Raw genomic sequence first — 26,352 nt, 5'->3', positions numbered from 1 at the left:
TGTCAAAGTTGGATAGAGTTCTGTGGAGCTTCATTTCTACTGTTCACTGGAATGCTGTATGGAATGTTCTTGTGGCATTTCACTGGGAAGTATGAAAAACATGTTCCTATGACATTTCAAAGAGGGTTGATATTTATTCTGCAATATTACACTGTAGGGTCTAGAAATTTTGAACAAAACATGATTTCTTTCATTTTAAAACCAATTTGTGCTTACAGCTATATCTTTTTTTATACAGCAAATATAGTCTTTAACATCAGTATAGTCTTTAACCATCAGTGGCATGATCTCAGCTCACTGCCACCTACACCTCTCACCTACACCTCTCAGGCTCAAGTGATCCTCCCACCTCAGCCTCCCAAATAGCTGGGACTGTAGGCGTATGCCACTACACCCAGCTAATTTTTGTATTTTTTTTTTTGTAGAGATGGGTTTTCACCATGTTGCCAAGACTGATCTCAAACTCCTGGGGTTCAACTGATCCTCTAGCCTTGACCTCTCAAAGTGCTAGAATTACAGGCATGAGCCACCATGCCCAGCCTATAAACATTTTTTCGTGTTTTTAAATTATGAGAGCAACTGATTTTAAAGTATCCTTTTCAATTGAAGATTCACTTCCTAATTGGTTTTTGTGTGAACATAAGTTTTCATTTCTCTGTGATAGATGCAAAGAGCACAATTGCTGTTATGGTTAGCTGCATGTTTAGCTGTTTAAGGAACTGCTAAAGTGTTTTCCAGATTGGCTATACTGTTTTACATTTTCACCACAATCTATGAGTACGGTTTTTCTTCATTCTTGCCAGCATTTGATGTTGTTGCTGTTTTTTACTGTAGCCATTTTGATAGGCATGTAGTAATAGTTCATTGTGGTTTTGATTTTCATTTCCCTAATGGTTAACGATGTTGAACATCTTTTATGTACTTGTTGCCATCTGTATATCCTCTTTGGTAAAATGTCTCTTCATGTCTTTTACCCATTTTCTCTTTTTTGTTTATTTTTATTTTATTTTTTAAGTAGAGATGGGATCTTGCTATGTTGCCCAGGCTACTCTCAAACTCCTGGCTCAAGCAATCTGCCTGCTTCAGCTTTTCAAAGTAATTTCATGCCTGGGATTATAGGCACGGGCCACCCCACCCCGCCTTTTGTCCATTTTCTAGTTAGTTTGTTTGTTTGTTTGAGGCAGGACCTTGGTCTGTTGCCCAGGCTGGAATTCAGTGGCACAATCTCAGTTCACTGCAGCTTCTGCCTCCAGGGCTCAAGCGATTCTTATGCCTCAGCCTCCCGAGTAGCTGGGATTACAGGCATGCACCACCACACCCAGCTAATTTTTGTATTTTTAGTAGAGACAAGGTTTCACCATGTTGGTCAGCCTGGTCTCAAACTCCTGACCTCAGGTGATCTGCCTGCCTTAGCCTCCCAAAACACTGGGATTACATGAGTGAGCCACCATGCCTGGCAGATTGCTTGTTTTTTATACTATTAAGTTTTTTGGGCTTTGGTTGGGGGGTTGGGTTTTGGAGAGAGGACATTTGGAGAGCATGGGTTGTTTTTTTTTTAGACAGAGTGTCGCTCTTGTTGCCCAGGTTTGAGTGCAATGGCATGATCTCAGCCCACTGCAGCCTCTGCCTCCTGGGTTCAGACGATTCCCTTGCCTCAGCCTCCCGAGTAGCTGGGATTACAGGTGCATGCCACCACACCTGGCTAATTTTTGTATTTTTAGTAGAGATGGGATTTCACCATCTTAGCCATGCTGGTCTCGAACTCCTGACCTCGTGAGAGCATGGGTTTTTATTTATTTCCTTTTTCTCTTTTTAATTTTTGTGGGTACATAGTAGGCAGTGTATATGAGATATTTTAGTACAGACATGTAATGTGTAATAACCACACCATGGAAATTTGGGTATCCATCCTCTCAAGCATTTATCCTTGGTGTTACTGGATCTTATTCATTGTTTCTATTGTTTTTTGTACCCATTAACCATCCCCATCCCCCATACACATACTCCCCTACTACCTTCCTAGCCTCTGGTAACCATGCTTCTATTCTTGATTTTCATGAGTTCATTTGTTTTAATTTTTAGATCCTACAAATAACTGAGAGCATCTGATGTTTGTCTTTCTGTGCCTGGTTTATTTCACTTAAAATAATGACTTCCAGTTCCATCCATGTTGTTGCAATGACAGAATCTCATTCCTTTTTATGGCTGAATAGTACTTTATTGTATATAGGTACCACATTTTCTTTATCCTCATTTTGTCATCTGTTTTTGGACACTTAGGTTGTTTCCAAATCTTGGCTATTGTGAACAATACTATTAACAAATATGGGAGTGTAAATATCTCTTTTATATACTGATTTCCTTTCTTTTGGGCATATACCTAAGAGTAGGATTGCTAAATCGTATGGTAGCTCTATTTGTAGTTTTTTTTTTTTTCTTTGAGATGGAATCTTGCTCTGTTGCCCAGGCTGGAGTGCAGTGGCGCGATCTCGGCTCACTGCAAGCTCCTCCTCCCAGGTTCACGCCATTCTCCTGCCTCAGCCTCCTGAGTAGCCGGGACTACAGTGCCCGCCACTAGGCCCTGCTAATTTTTTTGTATTTTTAGTAGAGACGGGGTTTCACCACGTTAGCCAGGATGGTCTCGATCTCCTGACCTCGTGATCCGCCTGCCTCAGCCTCCCAAAGTGCTGGGATTACAGGCTTGAGCCACCACAGCCAGCCTCTATTTGTAGTTTTTTGAGGAACCTCCAAATTGTTCTCCATAGCAGTTGTACCAATTTACATTCCTACCAACAGCATATGAAGTTTTCCTTTTCCCCACATCCTCACCAGCAATAGTTGTTACCTGACATTTAGATAAAAGGCATTTTAACTGTGGTGAGATGATATCTCATTGTAGTTTTGATTTGCATTTCTCTGATAATCAGTGATGTTGACCACCTTTTCATAGAAGGCCTGTGTTCTGTAGGTTGTCTTTTCACTTTGTTGATTGTATCCTTCACTGTGCAGAAGCTTTTAAATTTGATGTGGTCCCATTTGTCCATTTTTGCTTTGATTGCCTGTGCTTGTGGGGTTTTGCTCAAGAAGTTTTTGCCCAGACCAAGGTCGTGGAGAGTTTCCCTAATATTTTCTTTTAGTAGTTTCATAGTTTCATAGATCTTAGATAAAAGTCTTTAATCCATTTTGATTTGATTTTTGTATGTGACAAGAAATAGGGGTCTAATTTCATTCTTCTGCATATGAATATTCAGTTTTCTTTGCACGATTTGTTGAAGATTGTCTTATGTTCTCAGCATCTTTGTAAAAAATGAGTTCACTGTAGGTGCGTAAATTTGTTTCTGGGTTCTTTGTTCTGTTCCATTGATCTGTGTGTCTGTTTTTATGCCAGTACCATGCTGTTTTGGTTACTATGTAGCTCTGTAGTATAATTCAAAGTCAAGTCATGTGATTTCTTCAGTTTTGTTCTTTTTGCTCAGGAAGGTTTTGGCTATTCTGTGTTTTTTGTGGCTCCATGTAAATTTTGGATGGTTTTTTCTATTTCGATGAAGAATGTCATTGGTACTTTGACAGGGATTGCACTGAATCTGTAGATTATGTTGGGTAGTATGAACATTTTAACAATATTGTTTCTTTCAATCCATGGACATGAGTATCTTTCCTTCTTTGCATGTCCTCTTTAATTTCTTTCATCAGTTTTTTTATACTTTTCATTATGGAGATTTTTTACTTCTTTGGTTAAGTTAATTTCTAGGTATTTATTTATTTGTTGCTATTATAAATGGGATTTCTTTTTTGATTTCTTTTTCAGCTTGTTCACTGTTAGCACATAGAAATGCTACTGATTTTTGTATGTTGATTTTTGTATCCTGCAACTTTATTGAATTTGCTCATCAATTCTAATAGTTTTTTTGTGGAGTCTTTAGTTTTTTCCAAATATAAGGTCCTATCATCTGCAAACAAGGATAATTTGACTTTTCTCTTCCAATTTGGATGCCCTTCATTTCATTCTCTTGTTTGATTGCTCTGGCTAAGACTTCCAATATTATGTTGAATAATGGTGGTAAAAGTTATCATGTTCCAGATCTAAGATCTGCTACTGTTGTATTGGGATCTATCTCTCACTTTAGCTCTAATAATATTTGCTCTTCATTTCATTCTCTTGTTTGATTGCTCTAGCTAAGACTTCCAGTATTATGTTGAATAACAGTGTTAAAAGTTATCATGTCCCAGATCTGAGATCTGCTACTGTTGTATTGGGATGTATCTCTCACTTTAGTTCTAATAATATTTGTTTTACATATCTGGATGCTCCAGTGTTTGGTGCATATATATTTACAATTGTTATATCCTCTTGCTGAAATGACCCCTTTGTTATTATATAATGACTTTCTTTGTCTCTTCTTACAGTTTTTGTCTTGAAATCTGTTTTGTCTGATGTAAGTATAGCTACTCCTCCTCGGTTTTGTTTGTTTGTTTTCATTAGCATGGAATATCTTTTTCCATGTCTTTATTTTCAGTCCATGTGTATCTTCATAGGTGAGGTGTGTTTCTTGTAGGCAACAGATCATCTGGGTCTTGTTTTTTTCATCCATTCAACCACTCTATGTCTTTTTTTTGTTTTGTTTTTTTGAGACAGGGTCTCACTCTGTCATCCAGGCTGGAGTGCAGTAGCACAGTCACAGCTCACTGAACCGTTGACCTCCTGGGCTCAGGTGATCCTTACACCTCAGCCTCCCAAGTAGCCACTCTGTGTCTTTTGATTGCAGACTTTAGTCCATTTACATACAATGTTATTACTGACAAGTAGGGGCTTACTCCTGCCATTTTGTTATTTGTTTTCTGGTTGTTTTTTATTGTTTCTTCCTTCTTTACTTCCATTCTGTCTTCCTTTTAGTGAATGTGATTTTCTCTGGCGGTGTGCTTTAATTTCTTGGTTTTTATTTTTTGTGTATCCATTGTATGTTTTTTTATTTGAGGTTACCATGAGGCATGCATATACCATCTTATAACCCATTGTTTTAGGCTGATGACAACTTAATACTAATTACATAAAGAAATGCACAGAAAGAAAACTAATAAGAGCCCTACACCTTAACTTCCTCCCCTGCTTTTTAACTTTTTGTTGTTTCTCTTTGTGTCTTATTGTACTGTTTATACCTTGAAAAGTTGTTAATATTTTTGGTTGGTTCATCATTTAGTCTTTCTCCTTAAGACAAGAGTAGTTTACACACAACCATTACAGTGTTATACTATTCTGTGTTTTTCTATGTGCTTCCTATTTCCAGTGGATTTTATACCTTCAGATGATTTCTTCTTGCTCATTAACATCCTTTTCTTTCACATTGGAGAACTACCTTTAGCATTTCTTGTAGGATGGGTCTAGTATTGATCAAATCCCTCAGCTTTTGTTTGTCTGGGAAAGTCTTTAATTCTCCTTCGTGCCTGTAGGGTATTTTCACCAGATATACTGTTATAGGGTAAAAGATTTGTTTCCTTCAGCACATTAAATATGTCATGCCACTCTCTCCTGGCCTGTAAGGTTTCCACTGAAAAGTCTGCTGCCAGATGTATTGCAGCTCCATTGTATGTTATTTGTTTCTTTTCACCTGCTGCTTTTAGGATTTTTTTTTTTTTTTTTTTTTTTTTTTAACGTTGGGAGTTTGAATTAAATGCTTTGAAGTAGTCTTCTTTGGTTTAGGTCTGCTTGGTGTTCTATAACCTTCTTGTATTTGAATATTCATATCTTTCTCTAGGTTTGGGAAGTTCTCGGATATTATCTCTTAGAGTAAGTTTTTCACCCCTATCTCTTTTTCTACCTCCTCTTTAAGGTCAGAAAGTCTTAGATTTGCCTTTTTTAGACTATTCCCTAGATATTGTAGGCATTCTTCATTGGTTTTTATTCTTTTTTCTTTTGTCTCCTCTAACTGCATGTTTTCGGATAGCCTGTCTGCAAGCCACTAATTCTTTCTTCTGCTTAATCAATTCTGTCATTAAGAGGCTCTGATGCATTCTTCAGTATGTCAATTGCATTTTCAACTCTAGAATTTCTACTTGATTATTTTTAATTATTTCAATCTCTGTATTAAATTTAATCTCTGTATTAAATTTATGATAGAATTCTGAATTCTTTTTCTGTGTTATCTTGAATTTCTTTGAGTTTCCTCAGAACAGTGATTTTGAATTCTCTGTCTGAAAGGTCATATATCTCTGTTCTCCCAGGATTGGTCCCTGGTGTCTTATTTAGTTCAATTGCTGAGGTTATATTTTCTTGGATGGTGTTAGTGCTTGTAGATATTTATCAGTATCTGACAGGACAGTGAGATCTAGGCAATCTCATTAATCCTTAATTTCCTTATTTATAATATATGTATATACATATTTACATTTGTACATTTTAGAAAACACATATTATAAATCCTTGCTTTCTTTTTTATAATATGTATATTATAAGGTTGTTGTATGCATGCCAGAAAAAAATTAACAAAAAGAATATGAAATTTAAAAAAATAAGGTTGTTGTGGAAATTGGATAATACCTGTAAAACTCTTAGCATAAGTGCCTGGCACAGAGTAAGCATTCAGTATTTGCTGCTGTGAAGGTGGAGGTAGAGGTAGTAGGGAAGAGGAGGTACTGATCAATGTGGCAAAGGACATGGTTGTAGTACAGAGAGTGGCACTCATCCCAGGGGAGAATACTCCTGAACTGAATCTTAAAGAACGACAGAGTTCATGAAAAATCAAAGCGCATTGGCAAAGATATAGAACCATATAAAATGTTGTGTATATGTGCTGCAGCAATTTGGTGCTAATAGAACTTGATGTAGGAATTGGAAATGATAGTTAGCTGATGAGACTGGAAAAGTTGGCCACTGTCAAGTCATTGAAGGTACTGGACTTTTTTCTTTCTTTCTTTCTTTTTTGACACGAAGTCTTGCTCTGTTGCCTAGGCTGGAGTGCAGTGGCACGATCTTGGCTCACTGCAACCTCTGCCTCCCAGGTTCAAGCGATTCTTCTGCCTCAGCCTCCCAAGTTGCTGGGACTACAGGTGTGCACCACCACAGTTGGTTAATTTTTGTATTTTTACTAGAGATGGGGTTTCACCATATTGGTCAGGCTAGTCTTGAACTCCTGACCTCCTGATCTGCCCCCCTCAGCTTCCCAAAGTGCTGGGATTACAGGCGTGAGCCACTGCGCCTGGCCTTTTTGTATTGGACTTTTTTCTAAGCAAAAGGGAGACGTTGAAGAGTTTAAGGAGAGAGATGACATGGTCATATTTGCATTTCTAGCTAGCTCACTCTGATAGGGTGAGGATGCTTTGAAGTGGAGACAGTAACTGAAGCAAGCTCTTTAATAGTTCATTTGAGAGATGACGGCCAGAACTAGGGCCATACTGATTGAGAGTGCAATGTCATTGTATTACTATGTTCTCACACTGCTGTAAGGAAATACCTGAGACTGGGTAATTTATAAAGGAAAGAGGTTTAATTGACTCACAGTTCCACACTGCTGGGGAGGCCTCAGGAAACTTACAATCATGGTGGAAGGGGAAGCAGGCACAGACCTTCACATGGCAGCAGGAGAAAGAAGAGTGAACGAACAATGGGGAAAGGGCTCCTTATAAAACCATCAGATCAAGTGAGAACTGAATCACTATCATGAGAACAGCATGGGGGAAACCACTCCCATGATCCAATCACCTCCCACCAGGTCCTGCCCTCCACACGTAGGGATTATGGGGATTACAATTCATGATGAGATTTGGGTGAGGACACAGAGCCAAACCATATCAGTCATTCTTGTACATATTTTTCATATAGTAAACTCAGGTCCAGTCCAAGATTTCGTTTGAAAAACCAGGCTAGACAGGTTGTAAGGTATATGAGAGTGCAGGTCTTGTCCATGAGGACTCTAAGAAGCCCTATCCATGATTGCGCACCTGGTTCCTCTGTCTCACTGATTCAGTGATCTCTTCTATTCCTGTAGGCTAGATATGATTTGTTATGATCACCTAGATCAAATACTTCCACCTAATGGAAAACCCACTTTTTTTTTTTTTTAAGTCAAGGCACTAGGGTGAAGAAGAGTGAATAAAGTGATAACTTGAAGACAAAAAATACTAGAAAGTAGATCAAAGAAAAAGGAATTTGATTTTAACCTACATTTTACTAAAATCTTATTTTCTTCATCTATTTTCCTTCCTTATTCATGAAGGTTTAAAAATGAAATCATAATTTTTTTCTTGCATAAAGGTAGACAGTGAAAAAACAAAGAATTCAGTTCTGTTGTATTCACTTTATGTCCTCCTGTGCTCTGTGGGAAATGGACTTCCAGTTGGTCAAATTTCCCCCAGCACAAATCCTGCAGCAAGGAGCTGCATCCATTTTGTAGATAGGGGTCTATGGGAAGAGTAAGTTTTTTGCATATTAGAAAGGATGGTACCATTTCTGTCTGTGTGTGTATGTATGTAAGTATATATTCCACATACTATACAATTCATCCATTTAGAGTGTACAGTTTAATTGCTGTTTGTTTCTTTAACAGGGAAAAAAAGATGTGACCCAGATATTTAACAACATCCTGAGAAGACAGATAGGCACTCGGAGTCCTACTGTGGAGTATATTAGTGCTCATCCTCATATCCTGTTTATGCTCCTCAAAGGGTAGGTACATGGCTTCCTTTCAAGTAGGGCTAAGTTTTTAATTGTTGTTGAAAGTACATAGCATTAACCTCATTTGAGATATGATCAGTTCCCTTTTAGAACTGCAGTCAAGGTATTTGTCTTGTGTGAGGTCAGCCCTCTAGATCTGTCTCTGTGATTACTTAGGCTGCAGCAAAATCCTTTCTTTGCACCTTAATGTTTCTAAATGTTATGTTTCCATTTACTGCCTTCCTTTCCTCCACAGTTCTGCTATTTCTGTCTCTTCCTACTACAGTATTGCTTATGCTTCCCTATCTGCCCTATTCGTAGCTGCCCACTTACCCTTTTCCTGACTGCTTGAGACTGAATGCCCTCAATATACACACAAGCACACACATATATATTCTGCTTCTGGGAACTGAAATACAGATATGAGAGTTTTTCCAGTAGCTAGCATCTGCCAAGGTGAATGTATGTGGGTCTATAGGGAAGCCATAGAAATGAAGTTGAGCTAGGTAATAGAATCCCTGATTATTATTTTTATGTACACTTATTTATAAATGTTTCTTGGGCATTTGGGGGCTACTCTGAATCATAATGACTGGAGATCTGGGTGTAGCAAAGCTTGAGGACAGCAGACCATCTTCTTCCTCCCCTTGTCTTTCTACTCCACTATCTTAAACCAGCACATCTCTTTATTTTATTATATTCTTGTTTTCAATCCTGCTGTTTCATACCTAGTCCATCTCACCTGTGTCCATTTTCTCTCTTGTACATTTTAAATATTTAATTGTATCAAAATAATACATTGTTTAAAAATCAGATATATCAATAAATAGTTCTTTGCCTCTTTCTTTTTTCTTTCTTTCATATATGTGTGTGTGTGTGTGTGTGTGTGTGTGTGTGTGTGTGTATATATATATATTTTTTTTTTTTAAGACAGTGTCTTGCTCTGTTGCCCAGGCTGGAGTGCAGTGGTGCAATCTTGGCTCACTGCAACCTCTGCCTCCGGGGTTCAAGCAATTCTCCTGCCTCAGCCTCCTGGGTAGCTGGGATTACAGGTGCCCACCACCACACACGACTAATTTTTGTATTTTTAGTAGAGACAGGGTTTCACTATTTGGTCAGGCTGGTCTCGACCTCCTGACCTCAAGTGATCTGCCTGCCTCAGCCTCCCAAAATGGTAGAGTTACAGGCATGAGTCACTGCGCCCGGCCTCTTTGCCTCTTTCTTCTCCATTTTTCAGTCCTATTACCCAAAGACAACCACTTTTATCTTTTTTATTTGTTCATTTGTTTATTTGTTCATCATTGTTTTCATCATATATTTACCTCTGTGTTACAAATAATGGGCTTCTACTAATTTTTCATTTATCAATTTTAAGCAGTATCTTTGACAAGATAAACTAGATGATAGTCTTTTTACTGCCACCATTATTCTATTTCCTTTCCTTTATCTTCCTAATAAACTTTATCATAATTTTAAATTTTAATAATCACATTTAGATTATTATGACTGTGTAGTTATTATTTATTAGTGAGCAAAGTAGTATACTGTGATTACTTTGGTTTTGCGTACAAAATAATTGTTTTACTGGAGAATTGTTTCTTCAGTTCTGGAAAGGGAAAGATCCTTGTATCATGTATTAGTTAGGGGATGCAAAGCCTCTATAACACATAGACCCCAAAGTGAAGTGGCCTCACAGCAAGTTAAGTATATTTCTCATGTAATAGTGCAGAGCAGATGTTCTAGTTCATCAGGGGGTTCTGTCATCTTCAGCATGTGCTATCTAAGATCACTTTGTTCATTGCCATTTCAACCCACAGAAGGGTGAAAGTATATAAGAGATTTTATGTGTTTAGAGAATGACAAGAATTCTGGTGTGACTAGAGGTCTGTGTGAGTCAGAGGGAAGGGTGCAGGATGAGGTTGGAAAGACTGAGACCAGATTATGAAGAGCTTTCCAAGTCCTACTAGGGAGTTTGAATGTCATTCTGTAGGCAACATGGAGTCATCCAGGGACTAGACATGAGGAGTTCTGGTGGCAACGTAGAAAATGGCATGGGGTGGGAGGCTGAGATTCCAGCTTGGAAGAGTCTAGGGAAGAGATTATCAACAGAACTTTAATGGAGATACTGAGAATGAAGAGAATGGGTATTTGAAAACATTTCCATTTCTTTCCAATTCAAAAGTAATACATGGTTATTATTTAAAAACTAAAACATTTGAGAAATGCATAATAGAAAAAGAAAGTGCATCCCATAATCTTTCCATAAGAAATCATTATTGACAATTTGGGGACTACACCTCTGGTTTTAATTCTCTATTACAATGATTATCCCTTTGTTTTTCAACCCAAACTTTTAACTCATTCCTTCACATCCTGTTTTGTGTAAACCATTTACTCATTGTTTGCTATGTGCCAGCTATTGTAATGTTTTACTTATGTTATATTGTTTACTTTCCAAATACTATGAGGACTACATATTATTATTATTATTATTATTATTTTTACCATTTTACAGATGAGGAAACTGAAACTCAGAGAGAGTAAGGATATTGCTCAAGATTATACCGCTAATACATGACAGAGCCTCGTTTTCCATGCAGATCTGACACTAAATCCCATGTTCCTTTCCATTAATATACCTTTAAGAAGATTCGAGGACCATTCAGATGTGAAGGGAGAGGGAATTGTTGATGCTCTTGAGGACAGGGTAGTGGAACAGTTGTGCCATAATCAGTTTTACCTGTTACCATTTTCTTTCTTTTTTTTTTTTTTTTGAGATGGAGTCTCGCTCTGTCACCCAGGCTGGAGTGCAGTGTTGCGATCTCGGCTCACTGCAAGCTCCGCCTTCTGGGTTCAAGCGATTCTCCTACCTCAGCCTCCTGAGTAGCTGGGACTACAGGTGCATGCCACCACGCCTGTCTAATTTTTTGTATTTTTAGTAGAGACAAGGTTTCACCTTGTTAGCCAGATGGTCTCAATCTCCTGACCTTGTGATCCGCCTGCCTTGGCCTCCCAAAGTGCTGGGATTACAGGCATGAGCCACCACACCCAGCCCGTGTTACCATTTTCTAATTTAGCACTGAATGCTAGAGATTTAGCCCTTCCTAAAAGTCAGGATTTTTACTGAATTATCTCTTGTGAAGTCACTTTAAAACCTAGGACATAACTTGATTGGTACATTTATACATCAAACAATAATATTAAATGAGAATATGATAGTAACATTCTATATAGAACCTAAGTTTAACCACAAAGAGCGTAAGACAAAAAGCAATTGATAGTTGTCTATCAAAGAGAATTATCTGGATATGTGGTATTAAACATGGTGGAAAAGATTTGGAGCCCAAGTTTTATGAAAAGATTATAAATAAGGACTTACTCTAAATGAATTTGTCTTCTGGCTCAGGCAAATGACATTCTAGGGTACTGAGAGAACTTGAGAATGAGGTCACTGAACAGCTCTCAGTGATCCGTAAAGAACTGTGGCCAGTGTGTTCCAGAAGGCTGATGTTAAAATCATAAATTTCTCCCAATTATCCGTGTTTTTAAGTTTATTATAAAAATTTTTAAGCAGTTTCGTTTTGGCAATTATTTTATAGATGGTGCTATGTAGTTCATATTTCATCACATCAGGAGATGTACTTTTAGTAATACTAAGACCGAGCAATGGGTTCAGATGGTGACAGTGTAATCCACTATAAAGTTTCCCATCGACCTTAAACTTGTTTTTCCATCCATTGATGAACATTGCCTGATTCTGTCATTTCACTAGAGGTGACAAAAAGGTAATTTTGAATTCCATCATTTCTTTTGTATATTTTATTGGCTAAAGTAGTTTTTTTTTTTGTTTGTTTGTTTGTTTTTGTTGTTTTTTTTTTTGAGACGGAGTCTCGCGCTGTGTCACCCAGGCTGGAGTGCAGTAGCGATCTCGGCTCACTGCAAGCTCCGCCTCCCAGGTTCACGCCATTCTCCTGCCTCAGCCTCCGAGTAGCTGGGACTACCGGCGCCCGCCACCACGCCCGGCTAGTTTTTTGTATTTTTAGTAGAGACGGGGTTTCACCATGTTAGCCAGGATGGTCTCGATCTCCTGACCTCGTGATCCGCCCGTCTCGGCCTCCCAAAGTGCTGGGATTACAGGCTTGAGCCACCGCGCCCGGCTGGCTAAAGTAGTTTTATAGAGAATACTGTCATTCACTCACCACAGCTTCAGGCATTAGAATACTCTGAAGTACAGTTCATACAAGAGAGGCAGAATAAATGCTCAATTTTTTTCTTTTAATTATCATTTTAGAGAAAAATAAGATATCCTAGGAACTATCATTAGTGTCTAATGAGTTATTTCCCTTCCTCCCTCTGCCTTTATATATGTGTGTGTGTATAAATATATATATATTTATATACGTACACAGACACACACACTCTTCCAGTGTCTGATTAACTAATGGATTGAATGTTTTCTATATGTCTTATTTAGTTCTACACATTTTTTTAATGCTCAGTTGACCATCTGTGGCCCCTTCTAGGTGATATCTCTTAACATATCTCTAAAATGGTTTGTGAGAGCTTCCTTGCTTTCCAGTGTAACAAGATATGCCACCCAACATTTGCTGACAAAGACTTGAAATTTCTACCAAGGATGTTGGTTATTTTTAGAGAGGAATGGTTCTTAGAGACTACAATCTGGATGCTAGGGGTGCTCATTGACACTGGATTGTTATTGCTTCTAGGCCTTTTTGGTAGACAGAATTAACACATTATTTTATTTATTTATTGAGACAGAGTCTTGCTGTGTTGCCCGTACTAGAATGTAGTGCTGTGATCACAACTCACTATAGTCTCACCTAGGCTCAAGTGATCCTCCTGACTCAGCTTCCCAAATAGCTGGGACTACAAGTGCATGCCACCACACTTAGCTAATTAATTTTTTTTTTTTTTTCATAGAAACAGGTCCCACTATGTTGCCCAGGCTGGTCTCAAACTCCAGGGCTCAAGCAATCCTCCTGCCTCAGCCTCCCAAAGTGCTGGGATTATAGGCATGAACCACTATGCCTGGCCTAACTCATTATTTTTAATCAGCAAATGTTTCTAGATTAGAAACATACCTTCTTGACTATATTAAAGAGGCCAAGTGTTTGTTGAATGGCATTTTACAAAAGTTTTCCAGGTATTTCCTGGCCTTGTTTACTTCCAGCAATAATCATAAAAGTCATTTTTCCCCTTACATAATGTAATCTTTGTTCTTAAATTGAAATATTCTTGCACAAGATCATTCCTCTAACCATTTTCTGTGTAATGATTACTGTAGCTCACTGCTAACTGAGACCATTGCTCTTACATTTTGGCTTTCATTGAATTTGAGAGAGAACTTTCATTATGCTGTCATTATTTGATGGGCATGCCTAGATAGTTGTGTGCCTTCTCCACACTGACACAGTTCATTATAGTCCAGACTATATGATCCAAATTACAGATCAACAGGGAAGATATGATTCAATTCTACAAAATAGTGATTCAGCATTCATCAGATTAACCTTTACTGGGGACCTGCCATGGTTAGCCATTGTGGGAAATGCAATAATTAGGCAGGATCCTTGCCATCAGGAAGCTTATCTATGACTAGAGTAGATTAGGTGAGTTAAATATTGATTCTTTACCAGACCTAAGGATATTAATGTTAGTGGGATTTGAAACTTAACGTATGCTTATCTTTTAGAGCATTTCTTTATATAGCAAGCAATAACCTATCAAAAGTCAATATACTAGAGGGTAGTCAGGTAGAAATGATCTATGTGAATTATAAATCCCTTAAAGACTACTGAGGAGAATTGGGATTCCCTTTATATCTCTGTATATCCTTATGTATTTCTAACTTTAAGAAGTTGTAATCTCAGAATGACAGATGTTAAACTGCTGGGATGAAATGACAAGTGTGCTGATCTAGAGGAGTCTTGGTTTTTTAAAACATTCTTTTGTTTCTCAAGAATAAACTCTCAGTGCATCACAGATGGTTTCAATAAGCTTCACGAAATGAAAGGAAAAAGAGAACTAATTATACCCAAAAGTTGGAGTGGAAACTTTTTATAGATGGTCTTAGTTTAGAAATTGAATTAAGAAATGAGAAAATGTTGGCCAGAGATGATGCATATTTTGTATAAGTCAGAGTTTGACTCTCATTAGAGTAGTATTAAGACATTTCTTCAGTTTGAGGTTCATTAAATTCATTATATGCATGCTTTGTGAAAAACATTATACTAGGCACTCTTTGGAGACTGGGGTAGGAACAGGAGAAAGTAGCAATCAATGACATAGACACCAAACGGAGATGGGGATAGGGGAGGAGAGGAGAAGGTAACAGGATAAGTAAAGCATAGCCCCAACAATTAAATTGATTGTCATGAAGTGAAGAAAATAGACCTATAGCAATTTACTGCAGTATAACATAATACCGAATGAAAAAAGTGTTAAAGAGAAATTACAGACAAGCTGCTGTATGAGTGTGAAGGGCAGAGAGAATAATCCTGAATCGTAGTGATTAAGAAAGGCTTCAAGGAGGAGGTGGCATTTGAACCAAGCCTTGAAAGACGAGAAGCATCTCAGTCATGGGAATGTAAGGAGAAGGGCATTTCAATTGAGGGAATGAGGGGCTCCAGGGAAGTAACGAATGTGATGGGAGATGAAACTGAAAAGTTAAGGTTAGGGCCAAATTACAAAAGTCCACACATATCTTACTAATCAATAAATCTGGATTTTAATTGTCCTTCCCTTAGATTCTTTCTCTAGGCCGACAGCCTTTATTTTATACTCTCTTGAGTACTCTATCAATAAATGACAGCGCTTTTCTCCTTTACATTTCAGAACATATACCCCTCTTTACAACATCTTTAATAAGACCCCACCTGATAACTGTTCCTTGTGAGCCAGTAGCCTGAGTTTCAGGTTTTTCTATTAAGAGAAATCACTAGCACTATAAATTGGCATTCCTTATATGCTACAAAGAATCATGACTATCTGAATATATTAGCATTTAATGTTATTGTGAGTTATTCAGGAAATATTCAAATAATATTTGTGAGTATCATTCAGCATAAACAGGACAAAAATGAATAAATACCACCCTGGTATCTTTGTTTGCTGTTTCTTCTACTAATATTTGTAAATTTGATATTGGAAAGTAGTCTGTTTCCTCAATTGAATCTTTATTCTTGAATCTGTCTTTCATGAAAATTCTATAATCTTATAAAGAATAGTTCATTACTTATTATTCAACAAAATGTTGTTGCTAGTAGCTGATGAGTAATAAAATATCTTAAAGTTTTATAGTACCATAAAAGTACCATAAAAACTAGTATTCAGTTGAAATGGTCAATGATATCTCTTTAAAAATATGGTCAAATTTTATTTTATTTTTCTTTTTATTTTTTGGAGACAGAGTCTCACTTAACAGGGTCAAGCAATCCTCCCTCCTCAGCTTCTGGGACTACAGGCATGTGCCACCATGCCCAGCTAATTTTTTTAGTTTTCGTAAAGTCAGGGTCTCAGCTAATATTTTTAGTTTTTAATTTTTTGTAAAGTCAACCATGTTGGCCAGGCTGGTCTTGAACTTCTGAGCTTAAGCAGTCCATCCACCTCAGCCTCCCAAAGTGCTGGGAGTATAGGAGTGAGCAGTCATGCCCCACCAGATTTTTTTGTGGGGGCCCTGTACTCTGCTCACTTCCCAGTGTATCACAACTATATCTTCCTTTGTTCTATTCTTCCTGTATTTACCACACAATTGTCAACTGTATTATTTCAATACAGGGCTTGTTGTACTTGGGCTAAGCATTATTCATTTTCTTAAAATCTTATCACACGCTAGAATATATCTTAAATTTACTTAGAGATTGAATTTGACTTTGAGAGATTGTTGTTGTATTGGAAATGGAACCAATTTAGTATGCCAGTCCTGAATTGTTTCGCACAGTAGATGTTTTGTTTGTCTAGCATATTTTTTGCTGTGAGCCATGATTCCACTTAGGATTTAAGTGAGTCAATCAATCCACACCTATTGCATGCAAATCATATATTTATATAGGTCTCCCCTATTTTTTTCCTAAACTCCAGATAGGTGTGTCCTACTGCCAAGGAGACTTTTCTACTTAGATATCAGCCATCTCAAAACTAATGTGGTCAACCACAAACTCTTAATTTCTTTTTTTTTTTTTTTTTTTGAGACGGAGTCTTGCTCTGTTGCCCAGGCTGGAGTGCAGTGGCCGGATCTCAGCTCACTGCAAGCTCCGCCTCCCGGGTTTACGCCATTCTCCTGCCTCAGCCTCCCAAGTAGCTGGGATTACAGGCGCCCGCCACCTCGCCTGGCTAGTTTTTTGTATTTTTTAGTAGAGACGGGGTTTCACCGTGTTAGCCAGGATGGTTTCGATCTCCTGACCTCGTGATCTGCCTGTCTCGGCCTCCCAAAGTGTTGGGATTACAGGCTTGAGCCACCGCGCCCGGCCTATACTGTTAATTTCTTTACTAACTTGTTCCTCTACTAGTTTATTCATCTTAATAAATAGCACCACCACCCACCCAGTGATTCAAGCCAAAAACATAGGAATCATTCTTGAATTCTTAGTTTCCAAATTTATTCCCTCACCCAAGTCCAGCTACATCATCAGCAAGTCCTGTTGACTCTTCCTCTGAACAGTATCCATCACCTGCCCACCGTCCTCTGTTCTGCTCCTGCCACCCCAGGCCAAGCCCCTGTTCCCTCTCCTGGGTTCTGCTCCCGTTCTTATATGTCTCCCGCTGTTTTACAGACATTCTCAACAAGAAGCCAGAGTGATCTTTTAAAATCATAAGTTAGCCTTGTCAATTTCTTTCTTTAAACTCTCCAAAGGCTTCCTGTTACACGTAAAATAAAACCACACTGCTTACATTAGCTGACAAAGCTGTATCTGATCTGGACCCTGCCCCTTCTCTCCACCCCGCCTCGTTTCACACCACTCACGGTTCTTCCCCAATCAAATCATGCAGGCCTTATTTCTCCTTCTCTGTTTCGCCAAGCCTGTTCTTGCCATGGAGCCTTTGCACAGTTACTTCCCTTTGCCTGGAACATTTTGCCCTTTACTTTAGTCTAAAGTAAAGTAACTTAAGTAGTCACACACACACACACACACACACAATTAAGTAGTCACCTTTATAATGTGGCGTATTTTATTGTCATCAGTTTTCACAGCACTTCTCACTATATGAAATTATCTTTTCATTGTTTACATTCTGCCTCATCCCCCCTACCCCCAGCTGTCACCACGTTCATATTTGAGTGTATCTGAGTGTTTCAGAATACACTCAAATTCCAGAATATGTCTGGAATAGTGCCAGGCACATAGTAGATCTTCAGAGGGTATTGAATGAACCATGACAAGTGGTATGTGTGTTTCCATTAACAGCAGTATTGAAATGGTTCTTTTGATGCCATTAATATTATTTTAATAGGATAACAGAATTCTCTATTTCTCTCTTGTTTACGCTTTAGATATGAAGCCCCACAGATTGCCTTACGTTGTGGGATTATGCTGAGAGAATGTATTCGACATGAACCGCTTGCCAAAATCATCCTCTTTTCTAATCAATTCAGAGATTTCTTTAAGTATGTGGAGTTGTCAACATTTGATATTGCTTCAGATGCCTTTGCTACTTTTAAGGTAATTTTTTTTTTTCCAAATCAGCTAGGTCAATTTATAGTCACTTGGCCTCTGAAGAGGCAATTTAATTTTAAAAAGCAAGAAGTTTTATTTCCTAGCCCTCAGCGTAGCCAACCTTGTATGATGTGGATCATAAGAGGCATCTGTAAATAGAATGCAGTTCATGAGGCCAGTCTGTCCTATTGCAGGAAAACAACTCAAACTATTTGTCACAAGCTCACATGGACTGAATTCCAGTATATACGGTTACGTGGCAAGAGGAATATGTAGCGCTCTGTGTGTGGCATGCTGCCATTTATGTTAAAAACTGATTACGGGGCTTAAGCTTCCACTTAAGGTATATATGCACTGAATACCTCCGCAAGGATGCATAGGAAACAACAGCAACAGTGATTAATTCTGGGGAAAGGAACCAGGTAGTGAAGGGAGATGGAGAATTACATCTTTGAATGTGAAGGACATCATGTTATTTTATGAATGTAATTTTTAAATGTCCACATGGTGAAGCAAAACAGTAATAAATTATACTGTCATTTTTTCATAATCATCTATAGTTTGATCATGTATTATCTACTTTGTCACTATGTAGGAAATCGTAGGATGCAGTATATTCACATTGTTAGGTAACCAACTACCAGAACTTTTTTATTTTGAAAAATTCAAACTCTACCTCTATACTCATTAAACAATAACTCCCCATTTCCTCCTCCCTCCAGCCCCTGACAACCATTCTACTTTTGGTTTCTGTGTTTTATCATCAAAAAAAAAATTCAGAGAATATATCAGAAAAGAGTGCAGCTAATTTGCAGACAAACATACCAAAACTTATTCATTTAATGAGTGATGTTACATTCAAGGTTTCTATTTTAGAAAACCAGTTACTTAGGCTTATCATCCTGCTATTATTTAACATATATTGAAGTTGGTATCAATGTGTATTACATGCTCATTTTTCAGTAATGGCAAACTTTTATCTTTCAAGGGCAGATAAAAGTTTTGGAAACAAAAGCCTATTTGACATTCCGGTTAGTGTATAAAGTGGGTGATCAAGTTAGCTAGAATTATTTTGGGGGGATAATAATGATAATGAAAATAATTTTAAGATATAAATAGAAATAAAATAGATATGATTTTCTTCAATGTCTACCAAATCAGCTCTGAAGCCATTTTAGAAGAGGAGTTCAAAAAATGTTATAAACTGACAATGTAACAGCATCATTGAAAAAAACAGGTTTTCAGGCTGAAAAAGTAGATAAGACTCATTTAAATGTATATATATTCAGATTCATTTCTTTAAAAGCATTTTAGCAATTTAATTGTTCTATCTACATAACTCCAAATTAATTTATACTTTTTTCAAGATATACATATGTAACTTTTTTTTACAAGTTTTCTTAATTGTAATCCATATATTTTTATTTTTTATATATTATCTTAAATATGTATTTCAATAATATTGATATAGTCCATATACTAATATTAATACATACTCCAATCTTATTACTTTATGAACAGTGATTGAAAGTTGCCTATGACTTAGATGATAAATAGTTCTTTTAAATAGCTCTCCAGAGGTGGAAAAAGGGGAAAGCAGTGGTTTGCTGTACTGAAAACTACCTATTATCTGCAGACTAGGAAGTTACCCAGCCTGTTCTAAGAAGGTGCCATAAATCTGTTGAAAGGTATATTAGCTCACATGGTCACAGAAAGTGTGAGAGAGTGTCAGAGAGTGGTAAAGGGCGGGAGATGTCAGTGGGGCAGAAGGAAGCTGGGACTTAGGGAGAAGAATGCCTGGCAGAGGGTGAGGGATGGGGCAGGGTCTCCGTGGAGGCAGAGCCTGCAGGCTGGGCTGTCAGAGGGATTTTTTGTGAGAAGACCAAAGAGTGGTGGGTGGTTAAGGGGGAGGCAGGTCCTGGCAGCTGCCTGGGACACGATCTGTAAAGGCAACCAGGCCATCTCTGGAAATACAGGGAGCAAAGGAAAATCTAATTGACAAGAACTCTGGAGGGAGAATACTGTTTGATAATGATGGGAATATTTGGAAGCCACTGGGGTGGGCTGGGGGTGGATTCCAGGGCAGGCTTAAGCAACAGCAGCTGGTTGTTAACAGCTGCCTAGGAGCAGGGTGAGCCCAGTTAACTGCGGCACTTTTTGAGACAAGGTCTCACTCCCTCACCTAGGCTGGAGTGCAGTGGTGCAATCTCAGCTCACTGCAGCCTTGACCTCCCAGGCTCCGGTGATCCTCCCACCTCAGCCTCCCAGGTAATTGGGACCACGAGCGCATACCACCATGCCCGGCTAATTTTTGCATTTTTAGTAGAGATGGGGTTTTGCCCTGTTGGCCAGGCTGGCCTCGAACTCCTGACCTCAAGCCATCCGCCTGCCTTGGCCCCTGCAAAGTGCCAGGATTACAGGTGTGAGCCACTGCGCCAGGCCACTGTGGCACTTTTGTTGTCATAAGCAGGAGGGTGTGCAGTTTCGGACCAGCACTGAATTGCCTGAGACAACAAAGGAAAGCAACCGCAATGCCGTCATTTCCCCAATGCCTCAGGCAAACCTGCAACAAACAAAAGGCCTCTAGCCTCTGGGTTTGAAGGGAAGGAGTTCGCAGTCTGCTCCGGTGTCCACAGGCCTCCATTCAGCCTGCCAGCCTCCTATAGTCTCCCTAAGGAAAGCAGGGAAGAGAGGAGGAGCCCACAGGGGAGGTCTGGGTAGACAGAAAAGGGCCAGGGAAAGAAAGAGAAGGGAAGAAGGGGAATTAATGAGAGGCTGAGTATAAAGAGTGGGAAGCTTGGAGTAAGGAAACCGAAATTTCAGGAGAACAGCTGAGTGAGGGAAGGAAGGAAGGAAAAGAAGGAGGAAGGGCTTGGGAACAGATTCCTGGAAGTGACTGCTGGGTGGAGGGAGGGGCGGTGAGGGCAGCATGACTCCGGGCTCCGGAGTGTTGGAAATCCCAGGAGTGGCTGTGTCTTACCCAGGAAGACAAAAATTGTACAGCAGCTAGAGATGAACCCCCCAAAAGGTGGATCTAGAGCTAGTGGTGAGATAGGCCTCGGTTGCATCCAACATGAAGAATGACATTAGATACAAAGGATGATTCCATTTCTTTCTACCAAAATGTCTGTGTTTAAACTACTAAGGAGGTGTTTGCTAATAATAGACACTACAGTCCCATGTTTTTTCCCTTTCCTATCAGATGGCTCATCGCTGTCATGGAAACAAGTAAATTCATTTTTGAAAACACAAGTAAGCCTTCATATAATTACAAACATAGAACAAACGCCAATAGAGGGGGAAAGCGAATACTTAATATGTATTTCTGAAAATTTCCCCAAAGGTTTTTAAACATTTGATAGAAAAAAATGTACTTGGTAGTAATTTTTTGCTGTCATATATTCAGCCCAATTTAATTTTCAGCAACAATATTGAATCAAAAATAAATAATGATGTTTTGATTTGTATTTAAGCCAATTTTCCATCGAATTTAAGTCAATCCTTTAAAATCTAAATAATCATAAAAAGTTTTCTAGTGTGCTGCCAGTATTGGAAACACCAATTTTCTATATTTTACCAAATGCTTACGGTTAATATAATGTAACAAATAAATCACTTTTTTTTTTTTTTAAGTAGCTGGTTTCAAAGGGTTTTGTTTGGTTGGTTGATTTACTGGATTTTGACATTGGCTTTGGGTTTTTATAACCTCCTACTCTCATCTTTTTGGTTTTGAGCTCTTAAAGGGACTGTTGCTCAGTTTAGTTATTAATATTGTAACATTGTTAGTTTATGATTTTAGCATAGAATTTTCTACCAAAAGTCCTTTCCCAAAAAAGGATTCCTTACAACCATAATCTCTTTCGTCCCTCCCTCTAAAAATTCCCATAATAGAAGTGGTTTGAATTCTGTCTTTCTCTGCCACCTGGTAAGCTGGATGTCCTTGAGCAATTTAGTTAACCTTTGAGTTTTATTTTCCACATCTGAAATGAAGAAAATCATCCCTTTATCACGGACTTGTGAAGATCAGAAACTGCATTTGCAAAGTGCTCGGTTCACTCCCCAGCACAGTCAGCCCTCTGAACAGCAGCTGTCACTGGCTCCTCAGCCTTTTATGTCCCTGCAATTGTCTCTCTCACTCCACCCCGAGTTTCTCCCAAGCAGTATTCATTAAAAATATCGATATCAGATTTTCAGCATAATAGTTATACTATGCAAAATGTAGGCCTCTCAAAACAGAATTGTTAGGAGGTAGGATGAAAGAGTACGCTATTTGAAATAAGGCTTTTAAATTCTAAATTCTTTAGAGTTTGAACTTTATTTTCCTTCACAATTTTCTGTCTTCTCCTTCTTGAGTAGGATCCTAGCTGTTTTTATTTTTATTTTTTTCACTCAGTTATGTGATCTATAATGCAGCAATTATATTTATCTCTGTATTATATGTACTTAAACCTGTGTGTATGTATAGGTGGTTTGTACATACATTTATTGTATACATAAATTTGAAGGTATATCTATATATCAATCCTATCACACACTGGAGTGGAAATGTGGGTGTGAGAGAGGGAATGTATGCATTGTTTATTGACTGTATCCATTATATATATTTATATATGCTGGAGGAATTCTACCCCACCCTATTATGGTTTCCTAATACTGGATTTTTAAGCTGTTTCAAGGTTTTCTTTGCCCTTGGAATTTGAAAATGTTGGTTTTAACCTAACTCCCTCCTGATCCCTTTTTCTTTGGGGTAACACTCATGTGTGACACAGCCTTTCTAGGCAGCACTGATCTGCAACCTGCTCTTTTTGTTGCCACTGGAGCTGTGTGCACTGGGCCTGCAGTGTGGGGAACCCAGGCCTCACTTTCAAGGCTGATGACAGTTGAAGCAGGTGGAGAACTCCCACGGGTGCAGCAATCCACAGTGTCTGCTGCAGCCCATAGAGGGGGCTCCCTCTACCCTGGTTCAGCTCAGAAAATTCCTATTACTGCTCATGGGGTTTCTATGATGTTAGGGGAGGGTGCTTGAAAACAGGACACCAATATTATCCTTTACAAAAAAGAGTAGGGACCTCAAAGGATCCTGTGGAACTACCTTACTCTTTCAAGGGTCCCCTGATGTAGGAACTAGTTTGAATCAAGACCTTTGACAGGGCGGGAATGGAACCCCTGTAAATGGTTTTCCATTTTAGAACTTCAGTTTCAGAACGGTAATGAGTGCTCTGCTCCACCGGGGGGCAGTGGGGGGGGGGACCCACGTTTCCAACTGATAGGGCCAGTGGTTGATCAAGTTGTGTGATAGCAATAGGGAATTAAGAGTCACACTTATTATTTTGGAACTTGAAAATTATACTATGCAATGCTTTAAATATTTTACTTTTTAAAAAAATTAAAGTAGAAATAAGTGGGTTTTATTATGGTTGTTATCTACCTTTTCTTTGTGAGGTTATGTTGTGTACCTTCTATATGCTTTTAGGAAATTTTAATTAAATATGTATTAAAGTAAAAGAATTTGTTTTGGAAAACTTTTAAATTCTTGTTATGTTTTTAATTAAATTTTTCATGGCACCTAGACAGAGTATTTAGCCTCTAAGCATATAAAAGGGATTAAGTGAGGCTTGTTTTCCTACAACATTAAGGTGAATTAAGGATATAATTTAGGTATGAGTTGAAGACAGTCAAATGTTTCTTCATGCTTTCGTTCAGTTTTCTGCAAGTTTATATCTGCCATAAGATAGGGCTACTCATCTTCAATTTTGAAAGGATGCATTGTGCTACTCAGTAACTTGCACACCACCTCATATCCCATTAATCCAAGAGCGGGAACAATACTGGTTTAACACTGCTAAATGTCAGTTCTATACTTCCAGTATCCAAAGCGCCTTCATTTTAAAAGTTGTTAAGACACTTTGGGAGGCAGAGGTGGGCGGATCACGAAGTCAGGAGATCAAGACCATCCTGGCTAAAACGGTGAAACCCCGTCCCTGCTAAAAATACAAAAACAAAAATTAGCCGGGCGTGGTGGTGGGCGCCTGTAGTCCCAGCTACTTGGGAGGCTGAGGCAGGAGAATGACGTGAACCCGGGAGGCAGAACTTGCAGTGAGCCGAGATCGCACCACTGCACCCCAGCCTGGGCAACAGAGCGAGACTCCATCTCAAAAAAAAAAGTTGTCAACTCATCTCAAGTTCCATTTGTTTCACCAGTTAAAGTATTTCTATCATAAATCTAACAATATGAATTTGAAACACTAGGTTTAACACTAGGATTTTTCTTTTCTAACATGAAACAAACTTGTATTTCACATCTTAGGCTAAGCTAGGAATGGAAATAATTTTGTGGTGTAAATGAAAATGTTCTTCTGCAACTTTTATATGTTCTTAAACCTTAGAAAAGAGACATTTGTAATATTAATAGCTATAACAATTTTGTTTCACTCGGTTTTTCTTTTTCTAGGATTTACTAACCAGACATAAAGTGTTGGTAGCAGACTTCTTAGAACAAAATTATGACACTGTAAGTAGAAATCATTTTTAAAGACTTTCCCGCTTTCTCTTTCCCTCCCTCTTAGATCTGTGAGCAATTGCCCCTGTGAATTATCCACAAGAGAAATCAATCGTATTCAGCCATACTCCTGATTTGTCTGCCTGGAAACCAGGTGATCAGGAATCTTTATGGAAAATTGAGATGGCGGGAGGTCAGGGCTTTCACCTTTTTCACATCTCTTCCTGTTGTGTTCTGAAGCTCCAAGAAATGACTAGCACCTGCTTGCTTAGATGTTGCTCTTAGAAGGCAGTGGGTAACTCCAAAAGGAAGAGAACCCACCCTCACTAAAATAAATCATTTTACTTTGTTGAGGGAATTTGACAAGATTTAAAGTTTTTAGCACAGGACCAGAGTAAGCACTCAAAAATAGTTTTTAATCATTGCAACTCCCTGCCCTGACAGTGAGTCCAACTCAGCCTTTTGAGATTTGGTTGAACTATGATCCATCCTTTAGCAACTATGCTTTTACTAAATGTATAAGCAATAGAAGCAGCATGATTAAAGTATAATATAGCACAAACCTGGAAGGAAAACTTTACATGTTTTGTTCTAGTGTTGGTTCAGATGCTCTAGCTCAGTGCTGTCCAGTAGAAATATAATGCAAGCCAGAAATGAGAGCCACTGTGTAACTTAAAATTTTCTAGTTAGCCACACAAAAAGGTAAAAAGAAACAGGTGAAATTAATTTTAATAATCTATTTAACCCAACATATCAAAAATGTTATTCCAATGTACAATCAATATGGAAAATGATCATCGCTTCTCGGTCTTTTGGCTAAGATGAAGTGAAAAATGATCGAGCTATTTTACATCCTTTTTTCATGCTGAGTCTTTGAGATCTGATGTGTATCTTACACTTAGAGCACATCTCAGTTTGGACTAGCCGCATTTCAAGTGCTCAGTAGCCACATATGGCCCTATGTTGGAGAGCATGCATCTAAACTAGGACTTAGGGAAGGGTGGAGTCTCTGATCCTCATCCTAGCAACAGCCAGAGTTATTTTTTACTGGGGTTTCTGGCATTTTTACATGTGTTAGTTAATGTTACTACTCTATCCCCATCACCCAGTCTAGTGCCTGACGCATAACAGCAGGAATGTAATCTGCTGTCTTAAAGGAGCACTTAACTATTTATATTATTGATGCCCAAACCAAGAAATTCTAAATGTTTATATATATGGTATGATGGGTGGATTTTTTGTCTTTGTCTGTTAAAAGCAAAAAACAATTTCATGTGTATATGATATTTATGGTAGTAATAAGTAAATTAAGGTAAAGTAACTTTATTGATTGAAATCTTTAGTATTGAATTAAATTATATGTACTTACAAAAAGAAGTGCATTTTTGATGATAACTATGACTTTATGCCTTCCCTACAGTATGCAGTATAGTTGGGCACATAAGAGGCATATGGACCAGTGGTAGCAAACAAATATTAATAATAGTCCTCAAGGAGTCTCTGAATCATTTATATCCCAGACAAAAGTTGCA

General features: G+C 38.3%; 1 protein-coding gene across 5 annotated transcripts in view; it reads left to right on the top strand.

The window, feature by feature from the left end:
• The window catches only part of CAB39L (calcium binding protein 39 like), a 134,083-nt gene that overhangs the window by 76,904 nt on the left and 30,827 nt on the right, over positions 1–26,352 (top strand). For all 5 annotated transcript variants that reach the window (XM_021929625.2, XM_017951243.2, XM_017951244.2 and 2 more), the window contains 3 exons: positions 8,541–8,659; positions 18,159–18,327; positions 24,773–24,832. In XM_021929625.2, coding sequence (XP_021785317.1) covers positions 8,541–8,659; positions 18,159–18,327; positions 24,773–24,832 — 348 coding nt within the window. The remainder of the gene's footprint in view (positions 1–8,540; positions 8,660–18,158; positions 18,328–24,772; positions 24,833–26,352) is intronic.

The sequence above is a fragment of the Papio anubis genome, chromosome 15, assembly GCF_008728515.1.
Source record: "Papio anubis isolate 15944 chromosome 15, Panubis1.0, whole genome shotgun sequence".
Lineage (NCBI taxonomy): Eukaryota > Metazoa > Chordata > Mammalia > Primates > Cercopithecidae > Papio > Papio anubis.
The sequence above is the reverse complement of the archived record's forward strand: the minus strand, read 5'-3'. Positions and strand labels throughout refer to the sequence as shown.